At 40.6% G+C, this 15,478-nt stretch overlaps 1 protein-coding gene across 1 annotated transcript; it reads right to left on the reverse strand.

Annotated features, from left to right (window-relative positions):
• Window positions 1-204: 204 nt before the first annotated feature.
• On the reverse strand, window positions 205-8,004 carry LOC139163811 (tubulin alpha-1C chain-like). The gene is made up of 5 exons (XM_070744980.1): window positions 7,473-8,004; window positions 4,232-4,454; window positions 3,121-3,269; window positions 1,187-1,867; window positions 205-702 (listed from the first exon to the last, which is right to left on the reverse strand). The coding sequence occupies exons 1-5, from the start codon at window positions 7,683-7,685 to the stop codon at window positions 409-411; spliced, it is 1,560 nt and encodes a 519-aa protein (XP_070601081.1). The 5' UTR covers window positions 7,686-8,004; the 3' UTR covers window positions 205-408.
• Window positions 8,005-15,478: the final 7,474 nt, after the last annotated feature.

Consider the following 15,478-nt stretch of genomic DNA (forward strand, 5'->3'; position numbering starts at 1 on the left):
TGTTAAATGCATGTCATAAATAAAGATATTTATGTATAATAAATTCTTTTAAGAATATGCTTTTATCAAGCAATATTTTATTGAAACAGTAAAAAAAAAAGATGAATTTGTTTTCCAGTTTAAAAAAATATTTTTTTTACTATATGCAAATACTGAGTGGAAATGTCTGTATTTAAGAATATGCTATAATGAGACCGCTCCATATTGATATGCAATATAATTTTATTTCTATCCCAGCTACATGTTTAATGCTTGTATCAACAACTGATAAAATTTCTTTGGTTATAAGTATTTATTCCAAGCACTTTATTATGGAATGCTGTTTACATTTGAGATGTAAAAATTCATTTTCTTGATAATACAGGCAAAGTAGCAAATAGCAACAGCCTCACAATATTTAAAAGAGTTTTAATACTCTTCACCTTCATCTTCACCATCCAAGGAGTCAGTGCCCACCTCTTCATAATCCTTTTCAAGGGCAGCCAAATCTTCTCGGGCCTCGGAAAATTCTCCTTCCTCCATTCCTTCTCCTACATACCAGTGGACAAAAGCACGCTTGGCATACATCAAATCAAACTTATGATCCAGACGGGCCCAAGCTTCTGCAATGGCTGTGGTATTGCTCAACATGCAGACTGCACGTTGGACTTTGGCCAGGTCACCACCAGGAACTGCTGTTGGGGGCTGATAATTAATACCCACCTAAAATAAAAATAGACATTGTTAGACTTTCCTACATCCAAGTACTGTGTAACATTTCAACATTTGCATATCAGGATGTGATGCATTTACATGAACTGAAACCCTATAGATTGTTCTGTGCTTAAGCACCACCACAACTGGATCTGTATAATCTATTCCATTATTGCCCTTTTCATATAAAAATTGAAATAAATCAAATATCTAATTATTTGCATTTATCAGAAAACATGCAATTCTGATGTTAAAAAATGGAGTTCAATTTGCATAATCCTGCATGCAGTTTCTGTACATCTACGGTAGCATCTTAACTATCAGAATTATGAGAAAACCCCTTTGGCTATTTGCTATTAAATATAATCTTAACTGCATTATAAATCATGATGCTGTTTATACTATTTCAAAGTGGCATGTTTCTACTACATTTATTCAGTACATCTACACATTTAGACAAGATGCCATTTGCATACATATCAGCAATACTTACCTTAAAACCAGTAGGACACCAATCAACAAATTGAATGGTACGCTTTGTCTTGATAGCAGCAATGGCAGCATTGACATCCTTGGGGACAACATCTCCACGGTACAACATACAGCAGGCCATGTACTTGCCATGGCGAGGATCACACTTCACCATCTGATTGGATGGCTCAAAACAAGCGTTGGTGATCTCAGAGACAGAGAGTTGCTCGTGATAGGCTTTCTCTGCTGAAATAATAGGGGAATATGTGACTAGGGGAAAATGAATTCTGGGATAAGGCACCAGGTTTGTCTGGAATTCTGTCAGATCCACATTTAAGGCACCATCAAATCTGAGAGAGGCAGTGATGGATGAAACAATCTGACCAATGAGGCGGTTGAGATTGGTGTATGTTGGGCGTTCAATGTCCAGATTCCTTCGACAGATATCATAGATGGCTTCATTGTCAACCATGAAGGCACAATCAGAATGTTCAAGAGTAGTGTGCGTTGTTAGTATGGAATTGTATGGCTCAACAACAGCAGTTGAAACTTGAGGAGCTGGGTATATGGCAAATTCAAGTTTTGATTTCTTTCCATAGTCAACTGAAAGGCGTTCCATCAGCAGAGAAGTAAAACCTGAACCAGTGCCTCCTCCAAAACTGTGGAAGATCAGGAACCCTTGCAAACCGGTGCATTGGTCTGCCTGAAAGAAGAATATGCATATTACACATTCCAACGGTACAAACAAGATTTATGTCCTATAAGTTTGCCCTTCTTTTCTTTTTTTAATATCCTATAAAGTAGCAATAATTTCCTTGTCAAGAAATTGTTATTCTGATCTGTAAGGAAAGAGGCTTGGTTTAATATCAAAAAGTTATTGCAAGTTGTCAGATTAGACCAGGGGTCTCCAACCTTGGCAACTTTAAGACTTGTGGATTTCAATTCCCAGAATTCCTCAACCAGCTGCTGGGATGAATTCTGGGAGCTGAAGTCCACAAGTCTTAAAGTTGCAAGGTTGGAGACTCTTGGATTAGACCCCTGGAAACACTGGTTTGACCCTTATCCCCAGGAAGGGGAAGAGAGAAGATAATATCAGAAGAGAATGAAGGGGAAGTCAAAAAGAAAAAAAATTAGGGAAAAGAAAATAGTTCCAACAACTTTTGGCTCTAGGATTGCTCTAACTGATTTGTATTGAAAGAATGTGATAGCAGTAGAAAAAGTGTTATTCAGGAGTACTCCAAATCACAAAGGGGGTCCTTACTCTCTGAGCTCTCATTTTTCCACCTGGGTGCTGTACTCTGTTGGCTGGATAATGGTGACCCCAAAACACAACCCACAGACTCAAAGGTCATTGCAGTCCTCACCTGATAGGTTCACCTTGACTATCATGGCCATACTGTTATAAGAGCAGGGTTATATTCAGAGGAGGGCTGCTAAGGACTGCACTGAAATACGGGCGCACCTGTGTTTCCGCGTGCGATTCTGCTACCTGCACAGCTACAGTAGCAGAATTGTGCTGGGCTCTGCTAGCACTCAGAGCCACGGGGCGAGCACACATCACCATTCCACCTTAGCAGCCCATCTCTGGTTATACTGATATGACAACAATTTCTTCCTGGAGCCCAGTCTTCCCCGCTCCCAGGAAGAGAGAAGTTGGGGAAGGAACAGGAGCTTTGCCATCCAACCAATCATTGCTTGCCTAGCCATGCAGGTGTAACTATTACTGAAAGTGGGCAGGGAAGCCTCCAGGAATGCCTGTGATAAGCATCTTTCCATATCACGTTGTCTTCTTCATTTCAGCCAATAGCACTTTTCTTAATGTTGGAAAAAACTTTATATTGCAGCCCACAAGCCAATAGGCTAATCGACCTATGGCACAATTTGCATTTTAGATCTGATTTGTGCTCAAGCTAAATTTCAGTGCATGTTTGACAGGCTTAAAACATTAGGACGTACCAGTTTCCTAATCCGCTCCAATACAAGGTCAATTATTTCTTTTCCCACAGTGTAGTGACCTCTTGCATAATTGTTAGCAGCATCTTCCTTGCCAGAAATCAACTGTTCAGGATGGAAGAGTTGCTTATATATGCCACTCCGCACTTCATCTGCAATAGAATACATTATTCTACAGTGAAAATCTAAAAAATAATGTATTGTTCATATTCTACTTCCTCATTGGTTCAGAGTATCACTTTTAAACTATAACCTCTCTACACCTAAGATTATAATACATAAAATTATAAGTATGAACTAATAAGCTATTAGAAATGATATCTTTGAAGACTATTTTTAAAATGGTTTTATTTATCTTTCCAAGCAATTTCTAGTCTTCTGTAAATACTCCATTTTGTAATCACATATTAGTACAGGTTTTAAGTTTGATAAGGAAATACAGATTATACATTCCAACTATTTATATTTATATTTTTCTCTTTCTCTTCTTAAAATATTGGTTTCTGGTTTCAAAAATATACTTTTAAATCACAAATAATTAGTGTACTCATTTTTAAATAATAAATTTGGTTTTCAAATTTTTATTGTGAAAGATTAAAATGGTTTTGATTATAAAGATTTTAAAAGATTAACGTTTTTTAAAATTCCATTTAATTTTAAGACTGTCTTGAATAGGATTGAATTTGTTTGCTACTTGGGATTTGTTCTCTGGGAAATAGATGGGAGATAAGAATGTTTATATATTCTTTCAATAAATTTATTTCCTAGTTGCAGATTTTAATCTATATCTTAACTGGACACTTAATAGGAACGTGATTCATTGTGCCAAGTATTCCAAAAGCTACAAACTAATCATGAGAATATGCAGTAGCAGAGGGCAAAGAGAAACACTATCTGATTTTTCAAGAGTTATGAAGTATCAAAGTTTAAACAAAATAAAACAGATTATAATTTGGAAATAAGTACGCTTTGATCCAAATACTGTATATAGTAGGGGTAATACACTTCTATACATTTTGTTTATAAAGTCCAAAAGGCAACATATAAAACAGGATTTGTGTTAAACCATTTCCACATTCCTCCCTTTTACTGCAGCCATGTAAGCCATATTTACCTATGACTGCTGGTTCCAAATCCACAAATACAGCACGAGGAACATGCTTTCCTGCCCCAGTCTCGCTGAAGAAGGTGTTGAATGAGTCATCTCCACCACCAATTGTTTTGTCGCTTGGCATTGTGCCATTCGGCTGAATGCCATGTTCCAAGCAGTACAACTCCCAACATGCATTGCCAATTTGCACACCGGCTTGGCCAACATGGATTGAGATGCATTCACGCTATGGAGAGAGAGAGACAGACAGGAAATTAGTAAGGTTTCCTCTTTCTTCTTTACCATAAACTAAAAGGCAAAGTGCCAGCTAATTCACTAAAGGGAAAATAGGTGACGGTCAGCCGCTTTTGAATTTTAAGGGATAGTAATCTTTTAAGGAGTTATTAATTTCTTGAAACTTTACATCAATGCTAGAATGAGACCCCCTCATATTCTCTGAACACATATTTAACTTTCATTCTATAAAATAGCCCATAATTGTTTCGAAACAGTTGGTTATAAATATAGGAATTAACTTCCCAGAATTTCTGGCCCGCATTGTGAAAGCTTCAGGGTGGGAAAAGCTCTAATACAAGTAGTCCTTGACTTATGACCCTAATTGAGGCTGGAATTAATTGTGGCAGTCACAAAGCTGGTGACCGATTTTACAATCTTATTTTCAGTGATTGTTAAGTGAACATCATGATCATTAAGTGGAGGAGTTCTCTAGTATTTTGCCAAAAACTAGCAAACAACAACACCCTACAAAAATCATGTGACCACGGGATGTGCCAGTTGCAAAGACCCCAAAATGTTATCATGTGACCATGCAGAGGTTTGAGGGAGGGGACAGCAGCACCAAATTTTAAAACGGGGTATAAATAGCTTCAAATTAAACAAGATCTACTTGTAAGTGTAGGCACGCTTTATAACCTGGACATCACAAATAATTTGGCCAGATGAGAAGTATCTGTAGGATCCTAAGTTTTTAGCAAAATGATGAAAACAGCAATATGCTGTAAATTTCACCCCCTTTATGTATGAGACAGGACAGCCTATGTTTTTATCATTTCCTACACCCAGTGCCTCTGGCCAAAGAAAAGATATACTTTGTAAAAATAAAAATGTAAAGCCATTTAATACTCCCTCAAATCATGGAGAAAAACTATTTTTATTATGTCTAGAGGCCTTGAACAAGATACTCAGGAGTACCACCTCTTTATGCCTAACCCCCTTATTCTTATAGCCCAGTGGCATCGGGACCCCTTTGGGAGTCGAATGACCATTTCACAGGGGTCGCCTAAGACCATGGGAAAAGACAAATTTCCAATGGTGTTAGCAACTAAAGCTTCTATTCTGGCATCTCGGAACATATTTTTACAATCCAACCAATCAGGCATTTGCAGGGGGGTGGTCCCTCTGACCTCTTGCCAATCAGCTTAAAGATCTGTTGGAAGAATTGGCGCTAAACTTATAGTTGGGAGTCACCACAAGATGAGGAACTGTATTAAGGGGTCGCGGCATTAGAAAGGTTGAGAACCACTGTTATAGCCATACAGTATTTGTGCAGGAAAAAGAAAGCAGATAGTTTCAATCCTGTAGAGGATTGTGTGATTTCATGGTAAACGGATGCCAATGTTGGGGGCCAAACATTTGGTGAAAAAAATAGCTCTTCTCTAATATTGACAGTTTTTTGGATGAGGGTTTTCAAAATTCCAATGGTGCCCATCATCCAAAAAGTGGAATACAGAAGTGAAAGTTGTAGCCATTTACCTGGCAGTGCACCAGCGTTATAGTTAAGCATCTCATGGTCACAGTCTAGAGTACTATAAATCTGGAATAATTTGTGGCTTTAGTCATCAGTTCATTGTTTCCATAATTGTTATTAAAGGCCAGAGATTAAATACTGTAGATATAAATCTATTTTCATTGTGTTCAGAAATGTCCAAAAGAGATTTGTTTAAATTTGATTGTTCTACAGGTTCAGATTTGGGATTCTAAATTAAGATTTCTCTTACTTTTTCAGCAGATTGCAATACGAAGTTATGCTTGGGGAAATCAAAGTAACAAAAATAATGGTTACAATCTAACAAAAATAGATTGGAATAATTCTAAAAATTAAGAACCTGAACTACAATTCAGGAATGAACAAAACAATTGGAATAAATGGATAAGTTACTCAAAGCAACATGAACTTTGAGCCAGATCGCATTGTGAAAAACAGTTTTACGAGATTTTGTCACAAGAGTGTTGAAATATCAGAAGAGGGAAAAAAAACCAACCCAGAGGCAGCCATCTTATTTAGAACTTTTCCACCATTTTATGTCAACGCACAAAGTTGCACTGCACAAAGTTGAAGGAGGAAACTCAAAAAAACCGGCCAGAAATGTTCCAATCGTTAGAGGGAGGCCCAAACTCCCACAGAAAATAAAACAGGCTGGTGAAGTGTCATTAAAACCCGCAAAACTTAAAAAGAGTCGGGCAGGAGGCTCTTTTTTTTTCTTTTCAAACAAAGGGAAGCTTTTTCTTGGGAGGTCCGCCGTGATTAAATCCGCTTCGCCGCGACTCTTTGATTTCTTCTCGATTTCTGGAGGTACACGCAGCCCTCGAATACGTAACGCCTCAAAAAAGCTCCAGGCGAGAGCATCCCCCGAGGAAACTCTTGAGTAAAAGCGTTACTCCGCCCCACTGCAAACACACCGCACTCCGCGGCGCTGCTGTTGTTCGCCGCCTTCTCTCGGAAAACGCGAGCCACTGAGGACGGGAAAGGAGCATTAAGGGGATGACGAGCGCGCATTTTTTTATGAGGAAAAGGCGTCGTCTTTGGGGAAAGGTTCTCCAAGACAGGCGACCTCTGCTTCCCGGAAAAGCCTCCGCCGTCATTCGGACTTCTGCGTTATCCAGCCCCGGGCCCCCTTTTTTTCGGAGCAAAAACTGACCCAGAGCTGGGCTCCCCAACCTTTAAGCAACTTTTAAGCCTGGAGTTAAAAGTCCAAGCTTAAAGTTGCTAAGGTTGGAGAAACTCTGGTCGAGGGACCCGAGTTCAGGTAGTGCGCGCTCTCGCTAAGGAATCTGGGCGCGGGAATTACGAGGCCTGGAAAATTGAGGTTTTTTTTTTTTTAAGAACTACTTTTGGTAACTTTTATCCATTACATAACGCTCCATAATGGCCGCACCGAGGCTTTATTAACCAAGTCCTTTGAAAACGGGGCACAAAACGGTCTCAGAGAGAAGGGGGTGGGGGGGGAGGCCAAGCGGCTCTTACCATTTTTTCCCCTTCGGCAGGTTTACGGCTCTCCGAAGTCAATGGGTGCTCTGGCGACAGCAGACGCGCTACGGGTCTGAGCGGCACCGCGCAAAACAGCTGCTTCGCTCTCCGGGCAGCCTTTATATAGATCCCCCCCCCCCTCTCCTCGGCCGAGCGCTTCTCTCCTACGCAGCGCATTGGGTGGCACCGCCGCCTCCCCTCGCGTGCCATTGAGCGGGGAGCAAAGGAGGGAAGCGGCCTTCCCCCGTCATTGGGCGACAGCTATGAATGTCTCCCTTCGCGGGCGGCCATAGGGCGATTCGTAATGGGGCAAAGTTAAGGGGGGGAGGAAAAAAAGTTCCCGCCAAATGCAAGCGGCCGAAGACGTCTCTCTCTCTCGCTCGCTCTCTCTCTCAATCTTCCCGCGTCGTATCAGCGTCGCATTCCTGAGGGGCCAAGTTCAGAGCTTGCCTACGCTTGTCTGGAAAAGGCAAACGCTGATGCGGCCCTGTTGCCGGGGGTTAAGTGGTTTGCTTCTTTCGGGACTCCCTCCGTTGACGGCTGCCTGTTTTATGTCTGGCGGAGAAACGGCGGCCTGCCCGAAGGGGGTTTTCGTGAAGCCGTCGAGTTGGATGAAAAATGCCGAGAGCCGAAGTAAAAAAAAAGTCTCAGCCTGAGTCTCAGAAGGGCGGCCTAGAAATCTATTTTATTTATTTATTTTGTCCAATACACAATGAAGGCAATAGAGGACACCTTCGAGGAAATAGAATTAGAGAAAGAATATAGGATAAAATAAGAGAATATAGGATAAAATAAATCGATGAGAGAATAGAAGAAAGATATAGGGATTGAAGAGGATATTTGATTTGATTTTTATTTGATTGGATTGGATTTGTATGCCGCCCCTCTCCATAGACTCGGGGCGGCTAACAACAGTGGGATATAGGAGACACTATGGGACTAATTCACTAGTTCTCCGTTCATCATACGATTAAACACTTGATTCTATCTGAGTTCAGATGGAATAGCTTTTGGTAATATTTAATTTCCTGAGATTTCAGTCAATAACATTTAAATTGTAAAATAGCCTTTCCTGCCTGATTCCCTCCTCATTCTTAGAACTATAATTGCCAACAACATAAGTCTACTATTAAGGGATCATTAATGTATCAATTAGTCCAGTCACATTGTAATAATGTCTACATTAGCTCTGTAGCATTGATTGTATTTTTCCATGTTCTTTTGAGTTTAGCATTAGCATTTTCAGTTTTTGGGTGAGTACTTCAGTATCTTCCCATGCGATATTTAAAGTCATCAATTAACATCCTTGGCCATCTTTTTGAGGGTGCCTGCTTGGTCATTTGGCATTGGGTGTGGGGGGTTCAACTTATTGCCATTTGGGAATTTGATTGTTATCCATACAGAGTATATGATCTGCAAGTGTCAAGTGCTGGGGAAATCAATTTAGGTAGTTTAAAAGATTGCAAGTTTAAGCTCTCTACAATAATTTGACCAATTAAAGGTCAAGGGAAATGAGCGGGAGATAAGAAAAGTATTCAAGGTTGGGTGGACTTAAATCTATTGCAGATGTGCAGGGGCTTATAACTTGTGATGCATTTGACCCCTCCCTCAGGCTCAGCCTAGTCATCTACACAGAACGGGTGTCAAACTCACTCTGTCACATTGCCGTCATACGTTGTTTTGTGACTTTCTTCCTCCTTCATAAAGCTGGGGTGGCATGGCCTGTGCATGACACATCCAGCCTACGAGCCACCCTGTCCTACAGCAAGTTGGAGTCTTCTGCATGCAACAATGTTATGTAATTTGCAGGAGACAGTTTTTGTTGCTTCTTTGTTCCAAAGCACTTCTTTGTTAATAACTGGTCAAAATAGCAAACCTTTAGGATTCAGCAAAGCATTTTTGTTGAAAGACATTGAGTGTCTTGTTAATACAGTGGTCCCTTGACTTTCATGGGGGATGCGTTCCAAGACCGCCCGCGAAAGTCAAATTTCCGTGAAGTAGAGACGCTCCCTTCCTTCCTGCCTGCCTCCCACTTCCTCCTCCATTCCTGGTTTTACTTATCCCCAGAACTCTCAGGGGCAATGGGGTGGCAAGCTGGAGACTTTGCTGCACTCACTGCCGGTGTCTTCCATGGTGGCGGCAGCAGCACTGGTGCTCAGGGTCAGGGCAGGGGAAGGGGAAGCTCAAGGCAAGAGGGATCCAGGCCAGGATTCCAGGCTGGTCAGCTGGGAGGTCGGACGCTACCACTAAGGGAGATGGCTTAGGTGGTGGGGGAAGAAGAGGCATGGGTGGTAGTAAGCGGCGGCAGCAGAAAAAGAGGCAGCCACGCCCTTTGGTGCTTGAGGTGACACTGAACTGCAGGCGGAGGCTACCGGAGGGTTGTGATGGGCCCACCACAAGCCATCCCATGATTACCGCGGGCCCCCTGACCCAACAATGCCCTCAGCTCCTCCCCCCTCAGGTGAGTTAGGGTGGTCTTGTCTTCAAGTGGAGCGTACCAACGCTCCAAGAATTAAAGGGGAGGGATTGGGACGCTGGGACGGAAGCAGAGCTTTTATTTAAAGAAGCAGGATGGCTGGAGTGAGGGGGGAGGAGGAAAGTTAAAATGCACAGTAACGCACATCAGGCAGCCACAGGAAAACCCATGGTGTTCAAAAAACCCGCAGAGTATTTTTTTCAATTAACATTTTTTGAAAACTCGTGGTATAGCCTTTCCGCGAAAGTCAAACCCGCGAAAGGCAAGGGACCACTGTACTTGCTGATGCCTTCCAGGTCCCACTGGCATAAAAAGCTGTTGGGATCACTATAGAAGTGAGCAAATGGAATTTAAATTTTAGTGATACAGATGATGAAGACTAAATTTTATTCATCCTCTAGAAAACACCTGTTGATTTTCCAATATGGCACCTGGTGTCCGTCTGCATATCCATTTCATGTGATTACACCACATACACACAAACATACCATGCATAAACTGTATAGGCCCCGGGAAGATGTCTCAATTCCCCCATGCCTGACGGCAGAGGTGGGTTTTAAGGAGTTTACGAAAGGCAAGGAGGGTGGGGGCAGTTCTAATCTCCGGGGGGAGCTGGTTCCAGAGCCAGGAAGTCAAGCTGCAGTAGAAAATGGTCTGACCATGACAAAGGCAACACTTCTAAGCCCCTTAGTCTCAGACCATTACTCAGTTGCTCAGAGAGGAATACCATGTCGGGTGTGTGCCCCCCTTCATGAGTCGGACCCTGTACTACTTGAGTCAGGTCAATGGCTGTCACGGTGGCCATGAACTCCTGTGCTAGCCCAGAGGTTTCACCGAGTGACGGTAGGTTAAAGTCCCCCAAGACAATAAGTCTGGGGAACCCCACCGCCAGCCCGGCTACCTCCTCGAGCCGCACAGGCAGCGCTGTTGACACGCAGTTGGGAGGCAGGTACGTGAGCAACAAGCCCACCTGAAACCCTAAGTCCAACTTCACCAGGAGGAACTCACAACCCGCAATCTCTGGAGCAACGAGTCTACGCAGGCAAAGGCTCTCCCTGGCTATAATAGCCACTCCTCCCCCCCTTCCCTGGGGTCGAGGCTGATGCCAAATCTGAAACCCGGCTGGGCAGATTTCAGAGAGGAACTCCTCCCTCTGGGCCCAGCCAGGTTTCAGTAACACATGCCAGGTCGGCCTCCTCCACCAGGATCAAATCCCAGATGAGGAAAGCTTTATTTACCACCGACCTGGCATTGATTAGCAGCAGCCTGAGCCCAGGGCCAGGATTACACTCATCACCAGTACCCTGGATTGAGCTCACGGAGCCGTATAATAATATATAGATTATGTTTATAATTTTTAAAAATTTTAGTAGATATAAAAAAGGGGGCAGGTGTGCTTTGTGGGAAAACATACAGCAGCTTAAAGAAATATACTAAGGTTATTTAAGTGACAATAGCAGCATCATTTTTCATCTCAGGCAAAAGTTGGAAAATGTGTAGGTTGTACTAAATAATAGCATTAGCATCCTCTAAGGACTTCATGACAAAGCCAGCTCCACAGCTTCTGTCTTGATTATGCACCCATAAGATCCTCCCCTTTTACACTTTATGTAAAAAAAGGAAAGGTATTTACTTACTTACCTACTTACTTATTTATATGCTGCCCCTCTCCGATCAGCAAGATACTTGGGATCACTTTCCACAATTTGAAACTTTTCAGATGTGTTGACATTCTCATGAAGAATTTTGTTCCTCTTCTGTCAATAGTTTGCAAAAGAACTGAACTGGGTTGGGACTGGTAGGAACATGACAGATGAGAAAGATTGGAAGGAGGTTTACTCCCTACCTGCTGTAATTACAGTACATGATTTGTTTAGTAACTGGTAAGACGGGCTAATCAAGAGAGAATAGGGATCATTTCACATTCTTGAATAAGTTAGGTAAGGATGAAGAAGCACCCACATATCTTATCCGGGGAGACAAGGGAGAAGTCTAGAGGTCGACCTCTGACCCCCCACTAACGCTGACTGTGACCGGAGAGGTAGGAGGAGAACCACTGAAGGACAGTCCCTCCCACTCCCAACCCCTCCAGCCGGCGCAGAAGGATACCATGGTCGATGGTATTCAAAGGTTCTTAATAGCTGAACAGCAGATAGCAAGTCAATTCCAAAATTGATTTTAAAAGGAAGTGTACAAATCCAGAATACTTTTGAAGTCACCTACAGTGGTTTGAACAAGAGGCTGCTGTCTTATGGTGTCATCAGGAACAACTATATGGAACACTCTCATATCATTTCCTTCTCTGGAGAGGAATTACAAGGAGTCACTTATTGGCTCTTCATTCTGCTGTGGTCATTGGCTTTACATTTAGTGAACCATCTTTAATTTGTATTTTCTTCCTCATGTTACTATACTATGGATTTTCAACAGGAAAAAATTTCAACTACTTGGTTAGGGAAAGAAACTCCTTTTTTCAGAGGATTTTTAAAAAACTTCATAAAACAACTTGATAATACATTATATAACTATTATTCCTAATATAAGTATTTTCACCATCTCAGTAGCTTAGATTGGGCCTCCTATTTTGTTGGCACAAAGACTTACAATGTTTATGATTTTGTTTTACACAAACAGAGCAGTCCAATTATTGGAAGTTTATATTGCAATTGTCTACTGATGAAACAGTTCCTCAGGGAAGACAGCTGTTCCGAGTATAAAACCTCCAACCATATGTGTTACTAATTGTAGCTCTAATATTCTTCTCATAAATAAACTCCTTTTCACATGTTGGAACACCTCCTTAATGACTATGTAGCATACATGAATTGCAACTTCGCATTCATTCCCAAACCCAAATACTTCCCTCAGGTTCTCATTAAGACCTGAACTGAAAAACATTTTGCAAATAATTGAGTCAATTGTTCGATCTTCATCCTTTATTTTTCAGGTAATTTCACAGATCATTTAGAAGAGGCGTTGGTCTTACCTGATAATACCTCTTCTCATGGGGTGGAGCTAGCATTTAGAATGGGTTGTCCTTGTGCAATCAGAGTAAGGACTGAGGCTGTCAATCATACTTGAAGCTCCGTGCGCCATCTTGGCCCAGCTTTGACCAAGCTGAAGAAAAACAACCTGACATGGCTGGACACCTAAAACTGTCAAGTCTCAGGAAGAGTCCCGAAGCCCATCTGACAATCGTCCCTATGGGAGCTGTCCCAATCACAACTGGATCAGAAAAAACGGAAAGGCATGCTAGCTCCAACCCCGGAAAAGAGGCGTATTGGGTAAGACCAACACCCCTTCTCCATGGTGGGTGGAGCTAGCATTTAGAATGGGACATACCAAAGCTCAATGTTCCATGGGCGGAAAGAAACCTGGTCCTCTTATCTAGGTGCTTCATGAACACACTTCAGGACCCTGCAACCAAAGGCCACGTCCACTAACGCAAAGGAGTCAATCTTGTAGTGTCTACAAGATGATGATGATGATGATGATGAAGTCCACAAGCCAAAGTTGCCAAGTTTGGGGACCCCTATTATAGCTAAAGGAGAAGAACACTTAAATTTGAATACAAAAAGGTGCAAAACATAAACAACATAATTGCAATATAAACTTCCAATAATTGGACTGCTCTGTTTGTGTAAAACAAAATTATAAACATTATAAGTTTTTGTGGCAACAAAATAGGAAGTCCAATCTAAGCTACTGAGAAGGTGCAAATATTTATATTAGGAATAACAGTTATGTAATGCATTATCGAGTTGTTTTATGATGGTTTTTTAAAATCCTTTGAAAAAAGAAGTTCCTTTCTCTAACCAAGTAGTTACCTGAACATATTAACAGGTATTTTTGAACAAATAGACACAGGAGTTAATTTTAAAGTATCTGCCTGTATTGATACCGTGTTTAAGAGATATTATGAAAAAGAAACATGTTTTACTGGACAAGGCAGACTGATCTAAAACGACAAGCAAGAATGATATGGAAAATGATGGTATACAGTATTTTGCACACATAAAACTGGCATGTCTTAATAATTAAAAAATATGTACATACCACAAACCAAAAAAGTGACCTAGATAAATTTAGACTCATAAAACAGTTTGTTAAAGCTTTGAAGAATTTTGAGGAAAAATGAAAAGAAATCAAAATTGAGGACATTATTTGAAGAGACTAAAGATCAAAATGGTTAAAAGTAAAAGAAAGAACTATAAATTTAATTTGCTATTTTTGATTAAGGTTAAAATAGATATGTTGTTAAGTTAAGGGGTATCATGCAGACGTTCAGTATTCACCAAATAATAATTTTAAATTGTAAATTTCAATTTAACGTAAGAATAATACGAAAAGCAATTTGACAATTAACCAATCATTAAAGTAGAGGATTCTCCTTCACTCAATATATTTGAACAGAAACTGCACAGCCACCTATGAAGAACCATTTTCATTTGGATATATCAGCAGGAGTTGCATAGTTTGAATGGCCACTTCCAATGCTGCGATTCAAGGGCAGTGTTGGCGAACCTTTTCAGCACTGAGTGCCAAAACAGGAGTGCCGAAAACCAGAAGACCAGTTCCCCAGCATGCATGTTCAAATTAATTTCTAATTTCTTCCTTAGAAAATAACTTTGAGATTTGGGATCTTGCAACTGTTTTGTTGCAGGAGGAAAGTTAATTTGTTATTCGTTATACAATATTTGATTTAATCTGATTGTACAAGGTTCAAATATTTTTATTCCAAAGCATTGTAGAAAAGAACTACAGTCATAGGTTAAAGTTCACAATGCTTTTGCACATTAAAAAAAAAAGAGCTGATGTCATTTAATGCTCTCATTTGTAATTGCATGGCTATAAAATTATACTGCAAAGATTATAGTCATTAGATGGCAGCATTTGGAGCACTTTTAGAGAAACATTTTAAAAATTGTCACACATTTACCAGTATGTAGCCATTTAAAAATACGAAAATAACAAAAATGGACATAAAAACAATCACTTTTTAAAAGCGTTGCATTATCATATTGTGAATTGTTTTCTTTATAAGAATGTTCTTTCCTTTTCTTAGAATCTTATTTTTTATTTAAAAACCTGCAAGGTGTGGAAATACGGCTATTTCCTCCTATAGCCTGCTTACAATATCACCCCCATACATTACATAAGAAAGAGGTTAATATGTTTGAGCTGTTTACAGGATTTAGGTTTTGAAACACCTAAAACCAAGAAAAACAAAACCAAGAATTCTCTAGTTGTGTTGCACTTCCTGATACTGTATCTATCATAGTGCTAGCAAGCAACGTAGCTTTCATTTGCATCTGACATATATGACAAAATTCTTAGAGCTTCATTTATGCTACAATTCATTTTGTAAATTTGGTTTGCCATGTGGATTGAGATGGTGCATCAAATCCTCTTCTTTTAAAGTATTAAGATCTGTTGCAAAACCCTGAAACCTGTTTTTCTCAAGTAGAAAGATGTGATGTACGGTTAATTTCTGTTTCAAAATTTGAGCCAAATATCATTTTATAAA

The sequence above is a fragment of the Erythrolamprus reginae genome, chromosome 3 (genome assembly GCF_031021105.1).
Source record: "Erythrolamprus reginae isolate rEryReg1 chromosome 3, rEryReg1.hap1, whole genome shotgun sequence".
Taxonomy (NCBI): domain Eukaryota; kingdom Metazoa; phylum Chordata; class Lepidosauria; order Squamata; family Dipsadidae; genus Erythrolamprus; species Erythrolamprus reginae.

Excerpts from the sequence above, each read along its gene's own strand:
- LOC139163811 (XM_070744980.1), bottom strand. The coding sequence starts at position 7,685 with ATGGCACGCGAGGGGAGGCGGCGGTGCCACCCAATGCGCTGCGTAGGA. Across the intron at positions 4,455-7,472 it reads CTGCCGAAGGGGAAAAAATG|CGTGAATGCATCTCAATCCA; the intron begins GTAAGAGCCGCT and ends CTCTCTCCATAG. Across the intron at positions 1,868-3,120 it reads TGGAGCGGATTAGGAAACTG|GCAGACCAATGCACCGGTTT; the intron begins GTACGTCCTAAT and ends TTCTTCTTTCAG.